This window comes from Carcharodon carcharias, chromosome 34 (genome assembly GCF_017639515.1).
Source record: "Carcharodon carcharias isolate sCarCar2 chromosome 34, sCarCar2.pri, whole genome shotgun sequence".
NCBI classification, from domain to species: Eukaryota; Metazoa; Chordata; class Chondrichthyes; order Lamniformes; family Lamnidae; genus Carcharodon; species Carcharodon carcharias.
In genome coordinates this window covers 15,408,431-15,431,162 of record NC_054500.1, presented here as the reverse complement: position 1 = coordinate 15,431,162, position 22,732 = coordinate 15,408,431, and the positions used below count along the sequence as shown (strand labels likewise).

Sequence of the window (22,732 nt, the reverse complement as noted above, 5' to 3'; positions counted from 1 at the left end):
TCCCACCGCCCAACACCCCCAACATCCCCTTCCACGCCCCCACACCCACCACTCCAATCCCCCCAGAACCCTCCTCCAACTGCCCCACTCCCAAGCCCCCCTCCAAACACCCCATCCTCCCACCTCCCAACACCACCCTTTCCAACCGTCCCCAAACCCCACCACCCCAACCCTCTCTCCCCCCGCCATCCAACCTTCCACCCCCAACCCCTGCCACCCCAAGCCCACCATCCCACACCCCACCCCCCAGGCTTAACAACAAGCAGAAGCTTAAAGCCTGTGTTCCTGATATCAAATACCTGCCACATTCATGTGCCCTTCCCCCTGTTGTTGTGACTCCAGACCGCAACTATGTGGTTGACTCTTAACTGCCCCTCTGAAATGGACAAGCAAGCCACTCAGTTCAAGGGCAATTAGGGATGGGCAACAAATGCCGGCCTTACCAGCGATGTCCACATCCCAAGAAAGGGGATAGAGGATGCCAGTGATTGCTTCCCTACTCTATTGTCAGAATTGTGCTGTAGGGTACTTTACATCCACTCAAGAGGGCAGGTGGGTTTAACCTCTCGTCCACAGCGTTCCCCTCGGCACTGCATTGGGAGTGTCGGGCTGAATTTTGTGTTCGGGTCTCCGGAGTGAGACTTGAACCTACGACCGGCTGACTCAGAGACGAGTGTGCTACCCACTGAGTCAGAGCAGACACGCTGTGTCGAGGCGCAAAGCAGGGAGAACGGTGCTGCCAGTTTAAAGGGACTATGTGCACGTACAATGTGCCTCAGTAATAAAAGATTGCCTCATCTTTCACCTGCAGTGAATGAACATAGTTTATTGAATCATTTATTAAGCAATAAAGAGAGATAATCAGCTACAGGGCAGAACACTGGGGTGATCTGGCATAGCTCCAGTTCACAATGATTAGTAGACATGAGCTGTGAATTTCATGTTTCAAGTATTTTAATGATGGTGAATTTTTAGACTCTGGTGTGCAATGCAGTCAATCCCCAGCAGGAGGCAGCAACATGTCTCCAATATTATTTGAGCTATCCTGCAAAATCAGCTCCCTTCACCCAGGTCAACCTCGCTGGCTCCAAGGGCTACTGGAACTGAATCTCTGCAGTGATTCTGTTGGTGTTCAGTGTAACTGCAGCAGGAGATCGTGAGAACCCTCCAATAGGACAGTCATCTTACTGGGCTTCTGCAGCACAGGGAGAGCTTTACTCTGTATCTAACCCCGTGCTGTACCTGTCCTGGGAGTGTTTGATGGGGACAGTGTAGAGGGTGTTTTACTCTGTATCTAACCCCGTGCTGTACCTGCCCTGGGAGTGTTTGATGGGGACGGTGTAGAAGGAGCTTTACTCTGTATCTAACCCCGTGCTGTACCTGTCCTGGGAGTGTTTGATGGGGACAGTGTAGAGGGAGCTTTACTCTGTGTCTAACCCTGTGCTGTACCTGTCCTGGGAATGTTTGATGGGGACGGTGTAGAGGGAGCTTTATTCTGTATCTAACCCCGTGCTGTACCTGTCCTGGGAATGTTTGATGGGGACAGTGTAGAGAGAGCTTTACTCTGTATCTAACCCCGTGCTGTACCTGTCCTGGGAATGTTTGATGGATACAGTGTAGAGGGAGCTTTATTCTGTATCTAACCCCGTGCTGTACCTGTCCTGGGAATGTTTGATGGGGACAGTGTAGAGAGAGCTTTACTCTGTATCTAACCCCGTGCTGTACCTGTCCTGGGAGTGTTTGATGGATACAGTGTAGAGAGAGCTTTACTCTGTATCTAATCCTGTGCTGTACCTGTCCTGGGAGTGTTTGATGGGGACAGTGTAGAGAGAGCTTTACTCTGTATCTAATCCTGTGCTGTACCTGTCCTGGGAATGTTTGATGTGGACAGTGCAGAGGGAGTGTTACTCTGTATCTAACCCCGTGCTGTACCTGTTCTGGGAGTGTTGAATGGTGTCACTGGATGCCAAACTAGAAAGTTTTTGTTCCACTGTTGTCTGTGATTATGATGAGCCCAAAATAAAACTAGTTCAACAAATATTAATCTTGCTTTCTCACCAACTGTCATGTGTACACCTAAGAGACTCAAGCCAATTGACACATAGGTCACCTTTTCCTAAGTGATGACTTCAATAAAAGTAAACAACATTTCAAGCTTTAATTACTTTGAATCGTTCCCAACCCTACAATCAACTCTCTGTGGGGTGAATCTTGTGACCAATGAGAGTGAACCAGCCCTCATTATCAGCTCAAATGATCTCTGTCATTATATGTTATATCAAGATCATCCACCCATTTCACACGAGGTTAAGAGCCACCTTTGGGATTTATTCTGTGTTGAAAATGTCATATCAGGACTGGACTATTCCAGTGCTCTCTTGGCAGGACTCCCGCTTTTCTCTCTCTGTAAACTTGAGTTCATCTAAAACTCTGCTACCCCTCTGCTAATTTGTCCCATTCAGCCATCACCACCCTCCCCCCCACCCCCCCACCTTTCCCTCGGCTTACAGTGGCTCCTGGTCCAACAAAACCATTAATTTGATCATTTTCTAGCTTGTTTTCCAAATCCCTCACCCCATCCCCATTCCTGTAACTTCCTTTAACCCCACAACCTCCCAAGATAACAGTATTCCTCCAATTCTGTAGTCTGTTCCCACCCGCCCCCCCCAGCTTCCTTCAACCCCACGATTGGCGGCTGTGCCTTCAGCTGTCTGGCTCCTAAGTTCCCTCCCTAAACCTCCTTATCTCGCTTTCCTCCTTTTTAGATGTTCCTTAACACCTACCTCAGCTTTCAGTTACTGGTCCCAATGCCTCCTTATCTGGCCTGGGTGTCAAGTTGTGCTTATCAACACCCCCGTGAAGCACCTTGGGCCATTTAACTGCGTAAAGGGTGCTTTAGAAATGCAAGTTGTTGCTGTTGATTCCCCTACGAGTGTGACATCATCAGTAGGGGACAGGAGACTAATGTCCTCCTGTCAGTGAGAAAACCAAGTGGGGGTGGGGGGTGGGGGAGGGGGTTGTGTATGTTAAACAGCTTTGGGTTGGAATGAGTTAAATTGCCAGTAACACTGGTAAACTCGTCCTCTCTAATGCAGCTTGAGGTAAGGCCAGCTGTTTCTTTCCGATCCATTTTAATGATCCCTGATTTATGTCAGATCAGTAGCAGTTTTTCCGAAGAACGTATTAAACTGTGACCGACAGCCAATGATTCACCCAACATCTGCCCTCGTCATTAAGAGCAACACGGTCTAAATGCCGATTAGACTTGAATTCTGTATCGTCAAAGCCATGCTGTTCATGTAGGGCTAGTGTTAGGCAGAGAGAAAAATTAGCATCGATTATGAGTGCTGATGGATCCGTGTAAAAACTCAATTGGGTCAGTCGTGCCATCGGGTTAAAAGCTGCTCTTACTCAGTCTGACTTTTACATGCCTCTAATTCCCCATTTTCTCATTGACTGTTTACTGTCCTGCAAAGAACCCAGGAAACCACCCAATTTATCAATAGAATGTCAGAGAAAATGACCCTTCACTTTCTCAGGGTAACTAAAATGGGTAAAAGTTGACAAGAATCAGACACATCTCTAAGGAAGTGAGATAAAAAGAGAAACTCCTCATATCAAACATTCCAAGGACAGGTACAGCACAGCGTTAGATACAGAGTAAAGCTCCCTCAACACTGTCCCCATCAAACACTCCCAGGACAGGTACAGCACGGGGTTAGATACAGAGTAAAGCTCCCTCTACACTGTCCCCATCAAACACTCCCAGGACAGGTACAGCACAGGGTTAGATACAGAGTAAAGCTCCCTCTACACTGTCCTAAGCACAGACTCCCAGGACACGTACAGCACGGGGTTAGACACCGAATATAGCTCCCTCTGCACTGTCCCCTCAACACTCCCAGGGCAGGTACAGCACGGGGTTAGATCCAGAGTAAAGTTCCCTCTACACTGTCTACATCAAACACCCCCAGGACAGGTACAGCACGGGGTTAGATACAGAGTAAAGCTCCCTCTACACTGTCCCCAGCAAACACTCCCAGGACAGGTACAGCACAGGGTTAGATACAGAGTAAAGCTCCCTCTACACTGTCCCCATCAAACACTCCCAGGACAGGTACAGCACGGGGTTAGATACAGAGTAAAGCTCCCTCTACACTGTCCCCATCAAACACTCCCAGGACAGGTACAGCATGGGGTTAGATACAGAGTAAAGCTCCCTCTACACTGTCCCCATCAAACACTCCCAGGACAGGTACAGCACGGGGTTAGATACAGAGTAAAGCTCCCTCTACACTGTCCCCATCAAACACTCCCAGGACAGGTACAGCACGGGGTTAGATACAGAGTAAAGCTCTCTCTACACTGTCCCCATCAAACACTCCCAGGGCAGGTACAGCACGGGGTTAGATACAGAGTAAAGTTTCCTCTACACAGTCCCATATTTTTTCTTTAATTTTCCCACATTCGGCAAACCCTGACTGAAATGAAGCCAAAGTTGGAGTAACTTTGCAGCTTGGACCCAACGAGCTGGATAGAAATTGCTGGAATTTCAAAAGCATGTTGGACCTCTCAAGGAACCAATTGAGGAGACATTGACCCCATTAGACTGGACTCATTTGAAACCCTCATCTCAGACCACACCCTTCTCCGTCAGCCAGCCTGAGGTTCCTGGTTGTTTATGCACAGTCACCATGTCTTGGACAGGAACTCAATTCCTCTATACGCCAGTCAAAATTACTTCCAGACATGTGCCACCTTCTGCCAACCTCGCTAGATGTCTTGGCCGCTGAGGCAGTGCATGAGAAAACAGATTCTTTATTAGGAATTTGTTTTGGCCTTTTATAGAGATGTAAAAGAAATCCTTTCCAATTATCAATTTGTTCAGTGACACCAAACAGCCACACAATTTTCCGTTTTCCTGGCCTGAGCTACAGGTTAATAGCTGTGGGACTGCATCATCGTAAAACATTTCATGGTATAATGCTGTAAGGTTTTGGAAACGTTTATTTATAGCTCAGAGCAAAATAGTAGAATTAATCTTCTTTACAGGAACCAGGAGCCTAAGGGCCCATTGTCAGCAATGGGCCGAACACAATAGAGAGGCCAGGCAATAAAGGACTCCAAAAAGCGAGCGTTTGTCAAACAGGGGGAGGAGAAGGTAACTCAGGGAACAGGCGAGTGTCAGGAATCAGTGTGGGCAAAATGATGGAGGAAGACCTCGTGATCCTATATAATAAAACACATGCTTCTGCTCTCCACCCCATTGCTTCAGTGGTTATTGTCCAAGGCAGTACTGAGTCATGCAGAAGATCCCAGGGTTAATTCTGATTTTGCAGTCCCCAGGATCAGTGGTGATGGGCTCATGGTTACTGGTCCCATTGATCCTGCGTTTGGGAGGTGGGGTTAGAGGGTGGGGAATCAAAGAAAGTAGTCTGGGGTGGGGGTGGGGGGAGAGGGGGTGGGGGTGGTGTGAGGGATTGAGCTCAACTGACATCCAGTGAATTGGGTTGGTGGTTCATGTCAAACTCAGTACTAATCCAGGGAGGGACAGCTCAGATTCAAAAAGGATTCAAACCTTTGGGACTTCAACTCCAAACCTCTGGCTCGGAGACAAGAACGTTAGTCTCTTGAGCCATTGCCTGACACTAAATTTTTAGGCTCAAATAGTTAAGAGTGCTCACAGCCTGGAATTGCACAAAGCAAATTGCTAAGCGTGTGAAAAACACACAGGGAGCTGGCTGTTCCTTGTGAAACTAGAAAGAGACAGTGTCACCAAGAGAGAACAGAAGAGAAGTTGGCTCGAGTGAGATTGTTTTGAAGAGTTGAGCTTTGATGTATACGAAAACACATTTTTGGCCTTAATATTCTGTTTTCTATTCCTCTATTTGGTTAGCAAGAGGATTAGATTTTCCTTCCGCAAAAACATTTTGATGCTATATACAATTCTTTCTCAATAATTAATTACTCATGATTATAATATCGAGGACACCAATTGCCTGTATCCCTGCCAGTCACTTTGACCAAAGTTAAAGATTAATAGAAGCAGATCCCCAAAGTAGTAAACTTTTTCTCAATTATAGAATCCCAAGATGCCAATCCCCTTCCCATTCATTCTTATTATACTTAATCCCAGTGGATCTAAGCCCATCCACCCAGTTCCATTGTTTAGAATCCCAGTGGAGCAAATTCCTTCCCAGTCAATCCCATGGTTCTCACTAAGAAATCACCCCTCTTCCCATTCATTTCATTGGGTAGAATCCCACTCGGCAAAACCTTTCCGTTCACTCCCATTCCATACAAATCTGTACCATTCACTCCTATTCTATAGAACCCAAACAAATCATTCCCATTCCCATGTGGGACCCTAGTGCACTAAAGTGTCTTCCAATTGGATAGTCAAAGCAGTCCTAACAAGAGAAAGGTTTCCATAAGTATCTTGCCGTTTGTTGTAAGTCCAACATGGGAACAGGAGAAGGCCATTCAGCCCCTCGAGCGTATTCTGCCTTTCAAGTAGATCATGGCTGATCTGTACCTCAACTCCGTTTATCTGCCTTGGTTCCATAAGCTGTAATGTCCTTTGTTAACAAAAACCCTATCCAATCTCAGTTCGGAATTTTCAGTTGATCCACAGTCTCTCAAGAACTTTTTGGGGTAAGGGTACTCCAGATTTCCACTAGTCTTTCTGTGAAGAAGTGCTTCCTGATGTCACTCCTGACCATTCTAGCTGCAGCTTTAAGATTCCACCCCCTTCCTCCTGGTACCAGGCCCTACGCAACCATGGACTTGTCCATGATTATGCTGAGCAAAGTACTGCAGTGGTTTGCAGTTCCCTTCTGTTGTATGGCTGACCAGGAACTCTTCCTCTCTTGCCTGCTATCAGGATTTACAGGCTGGTAATGAACCTGTTTGACCACATTATGACCATCAAGTCCTGAAATGCGACTCGAACCCAGAGCATTTGGCCCAGAGGTAGGTACGCCACCCACTGCGCCACAAGACCTCCCTGAATAACACCCAATCAGAGAAAGTAATTTCTCTCTATCTACCCTATCAAATCCTTTAATCATCTTAAGTTACTTGTCAGATGACCCCTTAATCTTCTTCACTCAAGAGAATATAAGCCTAGACCACAAAACGTATCTTCATGAGATCATCTTCTCTGAGGCATCCCTCGGGATCGAGGGTGATTTGCTCCACTCCAGTTCGATGGGGTCTGGTGATGGATGATATCCCCAATGTGTGACCCGCGGACTCTGTCCCATACGGGGTAGGTGTTACTCAAAGGCTCAGGTGAACGATTTATTTATGCGTTCCCTCCGACATCTCAATTTCACCTCTGCACCTTCCCGATTAGAATCCCTTTCTGTGCTCGGTGCCCTCCCGCTGGAACCTTCTCCATTTTGGCCAATCATAAGCCAAGGAGACCGCTGAATTGATGGGGTGTTTGAACCCCCTGACGGTCCTCCTGGGAGCCCTCCTGCCACTACTGAGTTCCAAGTGGAACAGACGCTTTGGGAACCTGGTGTCAGGGCATACGAACGGTAAATGAGTCCTGTCCAGTGGAGCTGGTTTTCAGGGAGTGCCTCGATGCTGGGCATGTTGACTTGGGAGAGGACACCTTTCTTGTCACTGGGTTTGTGAAGGGACTGCTGGTGGTACTCCTCCAGCGCCTTGAGGCGCCTGTTGTGGGTAGTCCAAGTCTCCGAAGTGTATCGGAATGGTGGGAATTCTGCTGCCCAGTAAACCGTGACAGTAGCCTTGGGTTCGGGATCCTGGTCCCCAGATACTCTTCCCCTCAGTCAGCCGAAGGCTGAGCTGGAACGTGAGGCAACCCGCTAAGCTCCAGAACATTCTGGTGAGTCGTGAGCTGCACCCACTCCAAGACCTTCCTGAGGTGTGGTGTCCGGTGACCTTGTTAGAAATGCCAGTCCCTTTAAGAGTAAATCAGCACAAGTTTCAGAGCGAATTGAGAGTGGGTGAAGATTGGACCTAAGAGCGGGGTTTTTCTGCAGTAGTTGTGGGGGTGCTGCTTCTGGACAGGGAGAGGATCCAGAGAGGAAGAGTGGAAGCTGGTATTAGCGCTGAACTATATTTTAACAATAACACGGTTGTGATTCACAGAATGTCATCTGCAGCCTTTTTCAGTAAATGGACATCCACCTATTAAACAGCCAGATCTGATCATGGTGCACCAGATGCAGTCTAACCAGAGCTGGGTACAACTGCAGCACAGTTTCAACCCCTTTGTATTCCAGTCCCCTTGAGATGGAGGCTGACATTCCATTAGTCCTCTTCAATTATACCTGTACCCTCCCCACCTAACAGCACATGGAGTGATGGTGGTGTAGTGGTAATGTCATTGTCATTCAGAGACCCAGCCCACTGTTGTCTGGGGGACACGGGTTCAAATCCCACCACAGCAGCTAATGGAATTTAAATTCAATTAATTTGAATTTTTGTTTTTTAAAAAAATGCTAGCCTCAGTGATGGTGACCATGACAACTATCATCAATTGTCGTAAAAACCCAAATCGTTCACTAATGCTTCTTTAGGGAGGGAAATCTGCTATCCTTACCCGGTCTGGCCTACATGTGACTCCAGACCCACAGTAATGTGGTTGACTCCTAACTGCCCTCTGAAATGGCCGAGCAAGACACTCAGTTCAAGGGCAATTAGGGATGGGCAATAAATGCTTGGCCTGGCCAGTGATGCCAGCACATCCTATGAAACAAATATAAAAAAAGCTCTGGGTGTACCTACACCGCATGGACTGCAGCGGTTCAAGAAGGCGGCTCACCACCACCTCCTCAAGGGGCAATTAGGGATGGGCAATAAATGCCGGCCCGGCCACATCCCATGAAAGAATTAAGAAAAGCCCGTCCACAAGCGCTTCCTGATTTCTGAGTGCGGGTGTATAAATCTCTCTGCCCCTCCACCGCTCCCAGTTTGTACCATGGCTGACCTCCCCACCCACTTCACAGCAGGGAGCTCATAAATACAGGAAAAATCCAGTCCTGGAAGTGATACTTAACTCATGATAATGCGCAAGAGGCACAGAGTTGTGGGGGTGGGTGGGGAGAGGGCGAGGGAGAAAACATACAAGATTAGTAAACAAGATGACAAAATCCACCCATCATAATGATAATAAGCAGCTTGTGGAGCAGATACCGCTGATATATTGAAATATCTGTTATATTGCTCTTGCCTGGAGTCTCTGGCTAAGTTCTAAGTCATTCAGTAATTACACACATTTAACATGCGAGACAAAGGCTGCTGCAGCAGGGAGGAGCCTCAAGGTAAAACTTCAAACCATATTAGCGCAACAAGTTGTAGAATATCTAATGGAGAGACACGGATATTTGTAAGTGACTTGGGCAGAATTGGCAAGAACCTGCAAGGAAAGACCAGATGTTTGAAGGAGAGCTGAGTGTCAAGGAAAATAAGATTGGTTGGTTGCCTCTGAGCCCAGGGTGAGCAGAGCATCATTAGAAAAGAACTTGCATTGATGTAGCGCTTTTCACAACCTTAGGACATCCAAAAGGGTTTTACCGCCAAGTGCTTTTGGGGTGTTGTCGCTGCTGTAATGTAGAAAATGCAGCAACCAATTCGCGCTCAGCAAGCTCCCTGAGTGAGGTAACCCATTTTAATAAGGTTGGTTAAATATTGGCAAGATTACTGAGGAGATCTCTTCTTTATAATAGTGCTGAAGAGTCTTTTGGACAGAAGGAAAAAGTGTTTTTAATTCATTTCATGGGCATCGCTGGCTGGGCCAGCATTTATTGCCCATCCCTAATTGCCCTTGAGAAGGTGGTGGTGAGCTGCCTTCTTGAGCCGCTGCAGTCCATGTGGTGTAGGTACACCTACAGTGCTGTTAGGGAGGGAGTTCCAGGATTTTGACCCAGCAGCAGTGAAGGAACGGCCAAGATATTTCCAAGTCAGGATGGTGAGTGGCTCGGAGAGGAACTGTGTACTTATATAGCACCATACACAACCGCAAGATGTCCCAAAATGCTTCTTGGCAATTAAGTGTAGCCCCTGTCACCCTGTTTTATATGCACCTGAGAGAACGGCAGGGCCTCAGCTTAAGATCTCAACTGAAAGACAGCACCTCCGACAGTGCAGCACTCCCTCAGCACAGCACTGGGGTGTCGGCCTTGATTTCCCTGCTCAAACCTGGAGCGTGATTTGAACCCACAACCTTCTGACCTGGGGAGGGGGGCAAGAGTGCTACCATCTGAACCAGGGCTGACACCTTAACCCAGGCTACGAGGCCTCGGCCCTGTAACTGGGATCAGCTGATTCTGGGTGGGGAGGTGGGTTGGGCTCGAGAACCCCCTCATGATCTATTCGGAGTTTCCCCATATGACCCACCGCTCCTGCGCCAGTTCATTCGCAACATTAGACCTTGGTGATTTAGATGCCCAATTATGATATGAAGCACTTGGTGTTTAAGTAAACTAATTAAAAAAAAACAATCACACAGGAAGCCATGGCAAACAGAACAATTTTAACTTCAATGACCCTTCCTAGCAACTGTTTGATATTTAACAACAACCATATGGTGTGTCTCACTGTAAGTTTTAGACATATTTAGAACGGCCTGTTCAAGACAATGAGAGACTTTGGCCCCAGTTGGTATTTTAACAGATGAACAGTGTTGCGAGAGTCTGTACCTCCCCATGAAAACTCTGTACAACATGTACTCAAGCATCAAAGCAGTTTTTATAGTGTGGCACACACCCTCGTATCCCACTCCTGTCCCCTGACCATGCATCGGTCAGCGAGAGCTGCTCGCTGGATTCCAGACACTTATTAGGTCCTGGTCGGAATACTGCATTCTCTGGATGATCAGATTAATCAGGAGGTTTTGCGCAAGCTCATTGCTATTTTTAGGAGTGAGGAACTAAGTTTTTTCTCCTCCCATCATGAAGGTATTGACTCATCACACTGGGATGAATGTTCCTATGCTGTACCTGTCCTGGGAGTGTTTGATGGGGACAGAGTAGAGGGAGCTTTACTCTGTATCTAACCCCGTGCTGTATCTGTCCTGGGAGTGTTTGATGGGGACAGAGTAGAGGGAGCTTTACTCTGTATCTAACCCCGTGCTGTACCTGTCCTGGGAATGTTTGATGGGGACAGTGTAGAGGGAGCTTTACTCTGTATCTAACCCTGTGCTGTACCTGTCCTGGGAGTGTTTGATGGGGACAGTGTAGAGGGAGCTTTACTCTGTATCTAACCCCGTGCTGTACCTGTCCTGGGAGTGTTTGACGGGGACAGTGTAGAGGGAGCATTACTCTTTATCTAACCCCATGCTGTATCTATCCTGGGAGTGTTTGATGGGGACAGTGTAGAAGGAGCTTTACTCTGTATTTAACCCCGTGCTGTACCTGCCCTGGGAGTGTTTGATGGGGACAAGGTAGAGGGAGCTTTACTCTGTATCTAACCCCGTGCTGTACCTGCCCTAATGAATTTCGGGCTCGGCACGATGCTAAACACTTCTTCCGCCGCCTTCGTCTCCGGGCTCACTTCTTTGGGCAGGAGTCCTCTCCCAGTTCAACGGATCCTTTCACCCACCTCCAATATTCTCCCTCCACCTGGACCCCTCCCTCTGGATTCTTACCTTCTCTTGATCTTTTCATTGAGAACTGTCGGCGCGACATTAGTCGTCTCAATTTCTCTGCTCCTGTCACCCATTCTAATCTCTCTCTCTCTGAACTTACTGCACTCCATTCTCTCAAGTCCAACCCTGACATTGTCATCAAACCCACTGACAAGGGTGGTGCTGTTGTTGTCTGGCGCACTGACCTCTACCTCGCGGAGGCTGAGCATCAACTTGCAGACACTTCCTCCTACCTCTCCCTGGACTATGACCCCACCACTGAACATCAAGCCATTGTTTCCAGGACTGTCACTGACCTCATCCCTTCTGGGGATCTTCCTCCCACAGCTTCCAACCTGATAGTCGCCCAACCTCGGATGGCCCGCTTCTATCTCATACCCAAAATCCACAAACAGAACTGTCCCGGTAGACCGATCGTGTCAGCTTGCTCCTGCCCCACAGAACTCATTTCTCGTTATCTTGACTCCCTTCTCTCTCCCCTTGTCCAGTCCCTTCCCACCTACATCCATGATTCCTCTGACACCTTGCATCACATCAACAATTTCCAGTTCCCTGGCCCCAACCGCTTCCTCTTCATCATGGACGTCCAATCCCTCTACACCTCCATCCCCCACCAGGATGGTCTGAGGGCCCTTAGCTTCTTCCTCGAACAGAGGCCCGAACAATCCCCATCCACCACTACTCTCCTCTGTCTGGCTGAACTTGTTCTCACACTGAACAATTTCTCCTTCAACTCCTCTCACTTCCTTCAAATAAAAGGTGTGGCTATGGGTACCCGCATGGGCCCCAGCTATGCCTGTCTCTTTATGGGGTATGTGGAACATTCCTTGTTCCAGTCCTACTCCGGCCCCCTTCCACAACTCTTTCTCCGGTACATCAACGATTACTTCGGTGCTGCTTCATGCTCTCGTCGGGACTTGGAAAAATTTATTAATTTTGCTTCCAATCTCCACCCCTCCATCATTTTCACGTGGTCCATCTCTGACACTTCCCTTCCCTTCCTTGACTTCTCTGTCTCAATCTCTGGTGATAGACGGTCCACCAATATCCATTACAAGCCTACCGACTACCACAGCTACCTTGACTACAGCTCCTCACACCTCGCTTCCTGTAAGGACTCCATCCCATTCTCTCAGTTCCTTCGCCTCCGTCACATCTGTTCCGATGATACTACCTTCAAAAACAGTTCCTCTGACATGTCCTCCTTGTTCCTTAACCGAGGTTTTCCACCCACGGTGGTTGACAGGGCCCTCAACCGTGTCCGGCCCATCTCCCGCGCATCCGCCCTCACGCCTTCTCCTCCCTCCCAGAAACATGATAGGGTCCCCCTTGTCCTCACTTATCACCCCACCAGCCTCCTCATTCAAAGGATCATCCTCCACCATTTCCGCCAACTTCAGCATGATGCCACCACCAAACACATCTTCCCTTCACCCCCCCCTGTCGGCATTCCGTAGGGATTGTTCCCTCTGGGACACCCTGGTCCACTCCTCCATCACCCCCTACTCCTCAATCCCCACCTATGGCACCACCCCATGCCCACGCAAAAGATGTAACACCTGCCCCTTCACTTCCTCTCTCCTCACCGTCCAAGGGCCCAAACACTCCTTTCAAGTGAAGCAGCATTTCACTTGCATTTCCCCCAATTTAGTCTACTGCATTCGTTGCTCCCAATGCAGTCTCCTCTACATTGGAGAGACCAAACGTAAACTGGGCGACCGCCTTGCAGAACACCTGCGGTCTGTCCGCAAGAATGACCCAAACCTCCCTGTCGCTTGCCATTTTAACACTCCACCCTGCTCTCTTGCCCACATGTCTGTCCTTGGCTTGCTGCATTGTTCCAGTGAAGCCCAACGCAAACTGGAGGAACAATACCTCATCTTCCGACTAGGCACTTTACAGCCTTCTGGACTGAATATTGAATTCAACAACTTTAGGTCTTGAACTCCATCCTCCATCCCCACCCCCTTTCTGTTTCTTCCCCCTTCCTTTTTTTTTCCCAATAAATTATATAGATTTTTCTTTTTCCTACCTATTTCCATTATTTTAAAATATTTTTAAATCTTTTATGCTCCCCCCAACCCCACTAGAGCTATACCTTGAGTGCCCTACCATCCATTCTTAATTAGCACATTCGTTTAGATAATGTCACCAACTTCAACACCTCTGTGTTCTTTTGTTCTGTTGTCTGTGAAATCTTTTGATGATCTGCTTCTATCACTGCTTGCTTGTCCCTACAACCACACCCCCACTCCATTTCTCTCCCCCCAACCAACCCCCCACCACCACCACCCCCCCCCACCGCCCCCCCTCCCCACCCCACACACACACACACACACACACCTTAACCCAGCTTATATTTCACTCCTTCCCTATTTCTACTTAGTTCTGTCGAAGGGTCATGAGGACTCAAAACGTCAACTCTTTTCTTCTCCGCCGATGCTGCCAGACCTGCTGAGTTTTTCCAGGTAATTCTGTTTTTGTTTTGGATTTCCAGCATCCGCAGTTTTTTGTTTTTATATCTGGAAGTTTTTGCTGGGGACAGTGTAGACGGAGCTATACTCTGTATCTAACCCCGTGCTGTACCTGCCCTGGGAGTGTTTGATGGGGACAGTGTAGAGGGAGCTTTACTCTGTATCTAACCCCGTGCTGTACCTGTCCTGGGAGTGTTTGATGGGGACAGTGTAGAGGGAGCTTTACTCTGTATCTAACCCCGTGCTGTACCTGTCCTGGGAGTGTTTGTTGGGAACAGTGTAGAGGGAGCTTTACTCTGTACCTAACCCCGTGCTGTACCTGTCCTGGGAGTTTGATGGGGACAGTGTAGAGGGAGCTTTACTCTGTATCTAACCCTGTGCTGTACCTGTCCTGGGAGTGTTTGATGGGGACAGTGTAGAGGGAGCTTTACTCTGTATCTAACCCCGTGCTGTACCTGTCCTGGGAGTGTTTGATGGGGACAGTGTAGAGGGAGATTTACTCTGTATCTAACCCTGTGCTGTACCTGTCCTGGGAGTGTTTGATGGGGACAGTGTAGAGGGAGATTTACTCTGTATCTAACCCCGTGCTGTACCTGTCCTGGGAGTGTTTGATGGGGACGGTGTAGAGGGAGCTTTATTCTGTGTCAAACCCCATGTTGCCCCTCTCCTGGGAGTCTCTCATATGGAAATATCCAGCACTGACATTAATCCCTCACTCCCTGTTGAACAGCAAATTCTGAGCTTATCCAACAAAAGGAGCTTGTGCAACATCAGTAATTAAATACACACAAAATACCAGATAAAGACAGGCGGGGATGCCAAGTCTGGCTGCATTTGTTCCGGCAGATTTCATCATTTGACCTCACACTGTTCAAACAGCATTTTTTCACATCTGCAGTATTTTCATAACTGCTGAACCAAATTATTCAATGAAATTTTTAAAATAACAAACAGTGCCTTCGATGCTCTCTATGACTTTTCTCCTGGGTTTGTAGTGACCTGGATATGAATCCTCAATTGCTGGGGACACCAGGCCAATCCTCAAGGAGCTTGGTTGTTGGAACTTGGGGTCAAATCGATCAGAATCGTTCAGCCTTAAATCACACCAACCATAAATTACAAACTCCACCCCCTCACCCCCACCATTGCTGATGTGGCTCCTTAATCATCGAAATTAAAGATAAGTTGTTTATTGCCTGAAGTTGTTGATCCCTTTCTCACTAGTTAACCCTTAATTTAGATATAAATCAATCAATATCTACTTTCTTCTGGCTCAGATTCATGTTATTTCTGCCCCTCCCCTGCCTCTTTGCACATACCAGCCCCTTCCAGTGAGCAACCTGCTCTGTATTTTACCCAATTGTCAAAAACATTAAGCATAAGTCAGGCAACTTTGCCTGCGTCTCCCTGTCGACTGGTCAGAGTGACAGACAGAGTTACACAGGCTGAAATACATGCAGAGATACGGAGAACGAGACAGACAAAGATTATAGAGATGGGGCATTGCGGTCAAACTGAGTGGCACAGATAGAGAGAGAGAGATACAGACTAATAGAGAGCCATTGAAGACAAGACAAGGAGACTTAGTTCAGGTAGATGGAGACGGAAACACAGCATGGAAAAATTCACCCACAGACAGACACAGAGAAGAAAGAGACAACAGGCTGAGAAAGACAGGGGGATAGACAGAGCCAAAGGAAGAGTGAGAGGTACGCAGACACATGGAGAAAGGCAGCGAGAGAAGAATAGACAAGCACACATGTCCACAAAGAGAGCTAAGATATCTCTTATCATCGTTATGGGTCTTAGATGGGGTTGGTCATGATCTTGACTTATAGATACTGCTGAAGGCAAGGCTGTTGGCAAACTACTTTTTATTGAGCATTATAGTAACTCTGCAACCCAGACTCAACATGAGGCTCTACATAGAACTATCTCCCTCCATGCTCCATTGTCATGTGATCTTATGTCACTGATGATGTAGAATGTATATTTACATATTTAACTTTGACCCTTTAATGCTACAACTTACAGATAGAGAGACAAATTGAGGGAACTTGGAAGAGTAGAATAAATTTACAATTATCTAATATTGTATCACATTCTCAGCATGTCCCAAAGCACCCCACATCCAATGAGCCGCTTTAGTGTCCGCTGTTACGTAAGGAAGAGAGGGAACGATTGAAGATGAGAAAAACGGCTAAAGGGAAGGAAGGATGAAAGAAGGTGATGGAGGAATGCAAAACTACAAAACCAAAATTTTGAGAAAAGCTTCAGGAGGGCGTGTGTGGTGCAATGACAAGAAAATCCACATTCCTGCTAAGTGGTGATCCTGAGGTTAAGGCAGCCAGTCCTTGCCTGTACATTTTGTTTCTGTTTCTTGATGTGTTCGTTAGGTAATTAGCCTATAGCTCTTTCTTATCTGAGGCATTTACCCAGCTTGCCATGTGTAATCTGGCCAGTTTATGGTGCCAGATCATCGATTGATGATGACAAAGGAACCATTGATAAAACAGTGTCACACAAACACAATGCACCCACTGGGAAAAGTGCAGGTTGTGTCACAGGTGGAGACTTTAAATTCTCGATGTTCCATATTACACACCCGAGCGTTGGGCTCCCTGGAATAAAGAAGGTGTGACTTGATTGAAGGTTCAAGATATTAGGGGAGAACTGATGGGTAGATAGAGAGGGCTTATTTCTGCTGGTTGGGGAGTGTCAGGATAGTGTGTGCTGTGGCTCAGAGGGTAGCACTCTTGACCCTGAGTCAGAAGGCTGTGGGGCTAAATCCTATTCCAGATCCTTACGCACAAAATACTAGGCTGGGGGAGTGCTGCACCATTGGAAATGCCTTTGTTTGGGTGGGATGTTTAAACCAAGGCCCTGCCTGCCCTCTCAGGTGGGTCCCATTGCACTATTTTGAAAAGGATGGAGAGAAACGCTTTCACTCAGTGAGCGGTGAGGATCTGGGATGTGCTGCCTGAGGGTATGGTGGAGGCAGGCTCAACTGAGGCATTCAAGAGGGAATTGGATTATTATCTGAAAAGGAAGGATGTGCGGGGTTACGGGGAGGGGCTGGGGGAGTGGCACCAGGTGCATTGCTCATCGGGAGAGCCGGCGCAGACACGATGGGCTGAATGGCCTCCTCCTGTGCTGTAACAATTCTGTTATACAACAAATGGTTTCATTCAAGAATTTGTTGAATTATAAGGACAGATTGTATTGCCTTGAGTACAGAAGGGTGATCTGATTGCGATGTTCAAGATGATCAAAGCAGTTGGGTGGGTAGACAGGGAGAAACTGTTTTCCCTGGACAGGGAACACAGAACAAGGGAACATAACATTAAAATTAGAACTAGACCATTCAGGGGGTGATGCCTAACTCCATATTCCTGCTTTTGCTCCATATCCTTTAATACCTTTGGCTAACAAAAAAATGTAATAGTGGAAATTGGGAACCCTCTCCCAAAAAGCCATGGGACCTGGGGGGGGTGGCGTCAATCGAAAATTCCAAAACCGACATTGACAGGTCTTTAGTAGGCAAGCATAATAAGGGCTACCGAACCAAGATGGGCAGATGGAGTCAAGTTACAGGCTAACCATGATCTAATTGATAGAAGAGGCTTGGGTGCTGAAAGACCTCTTCCTCTTCCTGTGGTTCTGCCAGAGTCCTAGATGATGGGCCTTCCCTGATAAAGATGGCCACTGTTGCATGGCAACCACAAAAAAGGGCATGGGGGTGGGGGAGGGAGGGAGAAAGAAGACTATTCCTTTCTCCAAAAAGAAGAGAGAGCAAAAAGGTTGTTTGAAAGAAGCTTTAGCAGAAAGGCCAGCTGCTATTGTGCAAAGGCTTCTTGCCATTCTATACACCAGTGCCTCTAGGTAATTGTAGCAATGGAGCTGAGTCATACGGACTTGAAATGTTATCTCTGTTTCTCTCTCTCAGTTTTTCCAGCATTTTTCTGTTTTTATTTCGGATTCCCAGAACCTGCAGTATTTTGCTTTTACCTCTGTAAATGAACCTGGCTGCCTGACCTGTGGGCAAGGGTTGCCCTGCCAACAGGGCCTGGATATTTTTGTCGTATAGTCTTCCGCGAGAGCCCCTTCTTGCCCAAACCCACCCCAAACACCACTGCCCTCATGAACCCATCTTTCAATTTTCCCATTAATGTAAAGGCAGAGAGAGCAGTCTCACACCCAGTTTCAGCCTTCCTCTTACCCCTGTGTGGCGAGTTTAGATTATAAAATAAGTGAGTGATTCTCCTGCGGGCACGCTGTACTCTGGAGTTGAAGGTGCTGTCAACAGATTCACAAACCTCATTCCTTGTTAGCGTGATTTAAGAGGATGTAACTGTTTGGGCTTTTGTACAGTAAGATTGACAGCTACCAGAATTAGGGCTACTTGGATTATACATAATTCAAAACAGATTGTTTTCTGCTCTCTGTACATTTAAGCTGGGTCTGATTCGCAGATCTTGTTAAAAGATTATCCTGGCCTGACAAAATCCAGATCTTAAAGATACGAAGCAATCGTTCAGCAGGCAGAAGGAGCCTTAGCAAATTGACACATTGCAGGGTGACGTATTGATTGGAACCACGGAATGGTTAGAGCACAGGAGGCCATTCAGCCCATCATGTCCATGCCAGGCCCCTGTAAGAGAAACTCAACTGTAGTCCTACTCGCCCGCCATTTTCCCCATAGCCCGAGAAATTTTTTTCTCTTCCGCTATTCATCCAGTTCCCTTTTGAAAGCCACAATTGAACCTGCCTCCACCACACCCTCAGGCAGCGCATTGCAGATTCTAACCACTCGCTGCGTGAAAAAGATGTTCCTTGTGTGACCTCTTTGCCAATCACCCTGAATCAGTGTCCTCTGGTTCTCAACCTATACACCAACAGGAACAGCTTCTCCCTGTTAACTCTGTCGAGACCCCTCATGATCTTGCATGCTTCTCAAATCTCCGCTCAACTTTCCCTTTCCGAAGGAGAACAGCCCCAGCTTCTCCAGTCCGTCCATGTAACTGAAATCGCTCATCTCTGGAACCATTCTCATAAATCTACTCTGCACCCTCTCCAGTGCAATCACATCCTTCCTATAGTGTGGCAACCAGAACTGCACACAGTACTCCAGCTGTGGCCTAACTAGCGTTTTATCCATCTCCAACATAACCTCCCTCCTTGTATCTTGTGCCTCAACTAATAAAGGCAAGTCTCCCATATGCCTACTTAACCACCTTATCAACCAAGGTCCCTCTGATCCTCTGTACTTCCTAGGGTCTTACCATTCATTGTGTACTCCCTTGCCTTGTTAGTCCTCCCAAAATGCATCACCTCACACTTTTCAGAATTAAACTCCATTTGCCACTGTTCTGCCCATCTGGCCAGCCTGTCTATATTGTCATGTAGTCTAAGGCTTTCCTCCTCGCTATTTACCACACCAGCAATCTTCGTGTCATCTTGGTGAACCTGCGATCTGATGTTGTGGCTCTGGCAGATTAGTGCATGGAGGTCTCCATGGGGAGCATGGCAGACGCCATGGAGACACAGGTCCAGCAGAACGCACAGTTCCTGTTGGATGTGCACTCGGACCTGCAGTCCATGGGTGAGCTTCAGCCGTCATTAGGCGAGAGGGGAACGAGGCACCTTGACCTCCCTCCAGTTACCCCTTCCCCTCAAGGAGTCAGGGAGGGGCCCTCGGGCACCCAAAGGGAGGAGGAGCATCAGGTGGATGCCCTGGGACAGCCATCCGCGGCCCTCCAAGGATGTCAAGGCATTCCCAATCCCCTCTGCCCGTGACCCCAACGGTGTGCCTGCCTCTGAGCAGGAGACCCAAAGAAAGCCGTCCAGAGGATACCCACCAAAGTCATCACAGGCAAGAGGGCACATTTTTGCTTTTAATATCAGAGTTCGGGCTCTTTGGAATCATCCATTGTGTAAAGTCAGTGCCTGACTTTACAGTGGTTACTGGGCCTTTGGCTCTTCTGAAACGTCTACACTCCCAGTTCAAAAATATCCCCCCTACGTTTTTGTGGGTTTAATGACATCTGACATGTTGGAAACCACAGGGAGAATCTGCTTTATCTTCCCATCATTTTCAGTGCAGACTTTATCTCTCTGTACATTGTCCCATCAAACACTCCCAGGACAGGTACAGCACAGGGTTAGATACAGAATAAAGCTCCCTCTACACTGTCCCCTTCAAACACTCCCAGGGCAGGTACAGCACGGGGTTAGATACAGAGTAAAGCTCCCTCTACACTGTCCCCATCAAACACTCCCAGGACAGGTACAGCACGGGGTTAGATACAGAGTAAAGCTCCTTCTACATTGTCCACATCAAACACTCCCAGGACAGGTACAGCACGGGGTTAGATACAGAGTAAAGCTCCCTCTACACTGTCCCCATCAAACACTCCCAGGACAGGTACAGCACGGGGTTAGATACAGAGTAAAGCTCTCTCTACACTGTCCCCATCAAACACTCCCAGGACAGGTACAGCACGGGGTTAGATACAGAGTAAAGCTCTCTCTACACTGTCCCCATCAAACACTCCCAGGACAGGTACAGCACGGGGTTAGATACAGAGTAAAGCTCCTTCTACACTGTCCCCATCAAACACTCCCAGGACAGGTACAGCACAGGGTTAGATACAGAGTAAAGCTCCCTCTACACTGTCCCCATCAAACACTCCCAGGACAGGTACAGCACGGGGTTAGATACAGAGTAAAGCTCCCTCTACACTGTCCCCATCAAACACACCCAGGACAGGTACAGCACGGGGTTAGATACAGAGTAAAGCTCTCTCTACACTGTCCCCATCAAACACTCCCAGGACAGGTACAGCACGGGGTTAGATACAGAGTAAAGCTCTCTCTACACTGTCCCCATCAAACACTCCCAGGACAGGTACAGCATGGGGTTAGATACAGAGTAAAGTTCCCTCTATGCTTTTCCACCAATATGACATAACCCCCTCCAAACACCAGTGACTGCATGTCAATTTATGCACAAATTGTCTCTTAAGAGTAAAGTTACCATAGAATCACCAAATGGTGTCATGAAGAGATATTAATGTCTATAATGATATTGGAAATGATTTTTTAAATAGAATGTAGTGTGGCGCCTGTCTGCGAATGTCTTAATTGGGTTAAAGGCAGCTGGTCTGGGTGCTTTGATGCATGGAAGGAAGTAGGTTTGAAATGATAATTAGGTAAACGTGGGGAAGTTTAGAAACAAAGGTATCAAGAGGGCAATTTGCATTTTTAAATAAACCTTTCAAAAGAATATGTGAAATCTTACACCTAGCTGGGAGATGCCAAGCCATGTGCTTATATTACTAATAAAATTGGTGGGATGAAAATGTTATTGTTAGAAGATGTGACATTAAATGCCTCGGATACTATGGAAAATTTGCATTCAAAGGAAAAGCTAGTTATAAACAGAAGGGAGTTTGTGTGTGTAAGTCAGAGACATTTAACATGCATAGATAAAAACAAAAAAACTGCGGATGCTGGAAATCCAAAACAAAAACAGAATTACCTGGAAAAACTCAGCAGGTCTGGCAGCATCGATGGAGAAGAAAAGAGTTGACGTTTCGAGTCCTCATGATCCTTCGACAGAACTTCTGTCGAAGGGTCATGAGGACTCGAAACGCCAACTCTTTTCTTCTCCGTCGATGCTGCCAGACCTGCTGAGTTTTTCCAGGTAATTACATTTAACATGCAACTGTGTCTGCAAAGGAACCAAATTGCAAGGAACCTTGTTTTGAATTTGTAAGGTCAAATGCGCTTTGCCTGATGTCTGTTTAAAGTCTATGGGTTATTGTTGGCTTGGTGAAGATTTACCTGGGAGTGATTCATTTGGGGATTTGTGTAAAAGTTATTATGGTAACAATTTGTAGACATGTGTATGTATTTAATTTGTTGTTAAATTAATAAACGTTTAATTTAGTTTTATATGAAAGAACCTGTTGAGGCTCAGTGGTCATATTTCTGGATTCAGAGCTGCATCTCAAACATACCAGTTGAAAATATAGCTTATGACAGTTGTTCAATTTCCCTCTGGGATTTAAATAACTCAGCATTTACCAACTGCTGTGGCATAACAGCACAGATGGAGTCCATTCTGCCTATCGTGTCTGTGATGGCTCTCCAAAGGAGCAATTTAACCAGTGCCACTTCTCACTTTCTCCCCGTTACCCTACACATTCTTCCTTTTCAGATAATAATCCAATTCTCTTTTTGAAAACCTCCATTGAACCTTCTTCCACTACACTCTCCAGCAGTGCTTTCCAGATCCTAACCACTCGCTGCGTGAAAAAGTTTCTCCTCATGTCACCGTTGCTTCTCTTGCCATATGCCTTAAATCTGTGCCCCTCTCGTTCTTGATCCTTCCACCAATGGGAGCAGTTTCTCCCCATGTACTCTGTCCACACTCCTCATGATTCAGAACACCTCTATCAAATCTTCTCTCAACTTTTCCTTCACCAAGGAGAACAGTCCCAACAGGATGAGCCTTATAAATACTGTGGATACAAGTGCAGGCCAGAGGCTGAGAATCCTGCGATAAGTAACTCACCTCCTGACTCCCCTGTCCACCATCTACAAGGCACAAGTCAGGAGTGTGATGGGATAC

The 22,732-nt window shown here is 47.2% G+C and overlaps 1 protein-coding gene across 2 annotated transcripts in view; it reads left to right on the top strand.

Annotated features, from left to right (window-relative positions):
* Nucleotides 1-22,732, top strand: part of ptgir (prostaglandin I2 receptor) — a 66,616-nt gene that overhangs the window by 8,123 nt on the left and 35,761 nt on the right. The window contains exon 2 of one of the 2 annotated variants that reach the window (XM_041179120.1): nt 16,207-17,097. The exons of the other annotated variant lie outside the window; for it this stretch is intronic. Coding sequence (XP_041035054.1) covers nt 16,207-16,245 — 39 coding nt within the window. The 3' untranslated portion in view covers nt 16,246-17,097. Of the gene's footprint in view, nt 1-16,206; nt 17,098-22,732 lie in introns of those variants that run through there. 2 annotated transcript variants of the gene reach the window in all.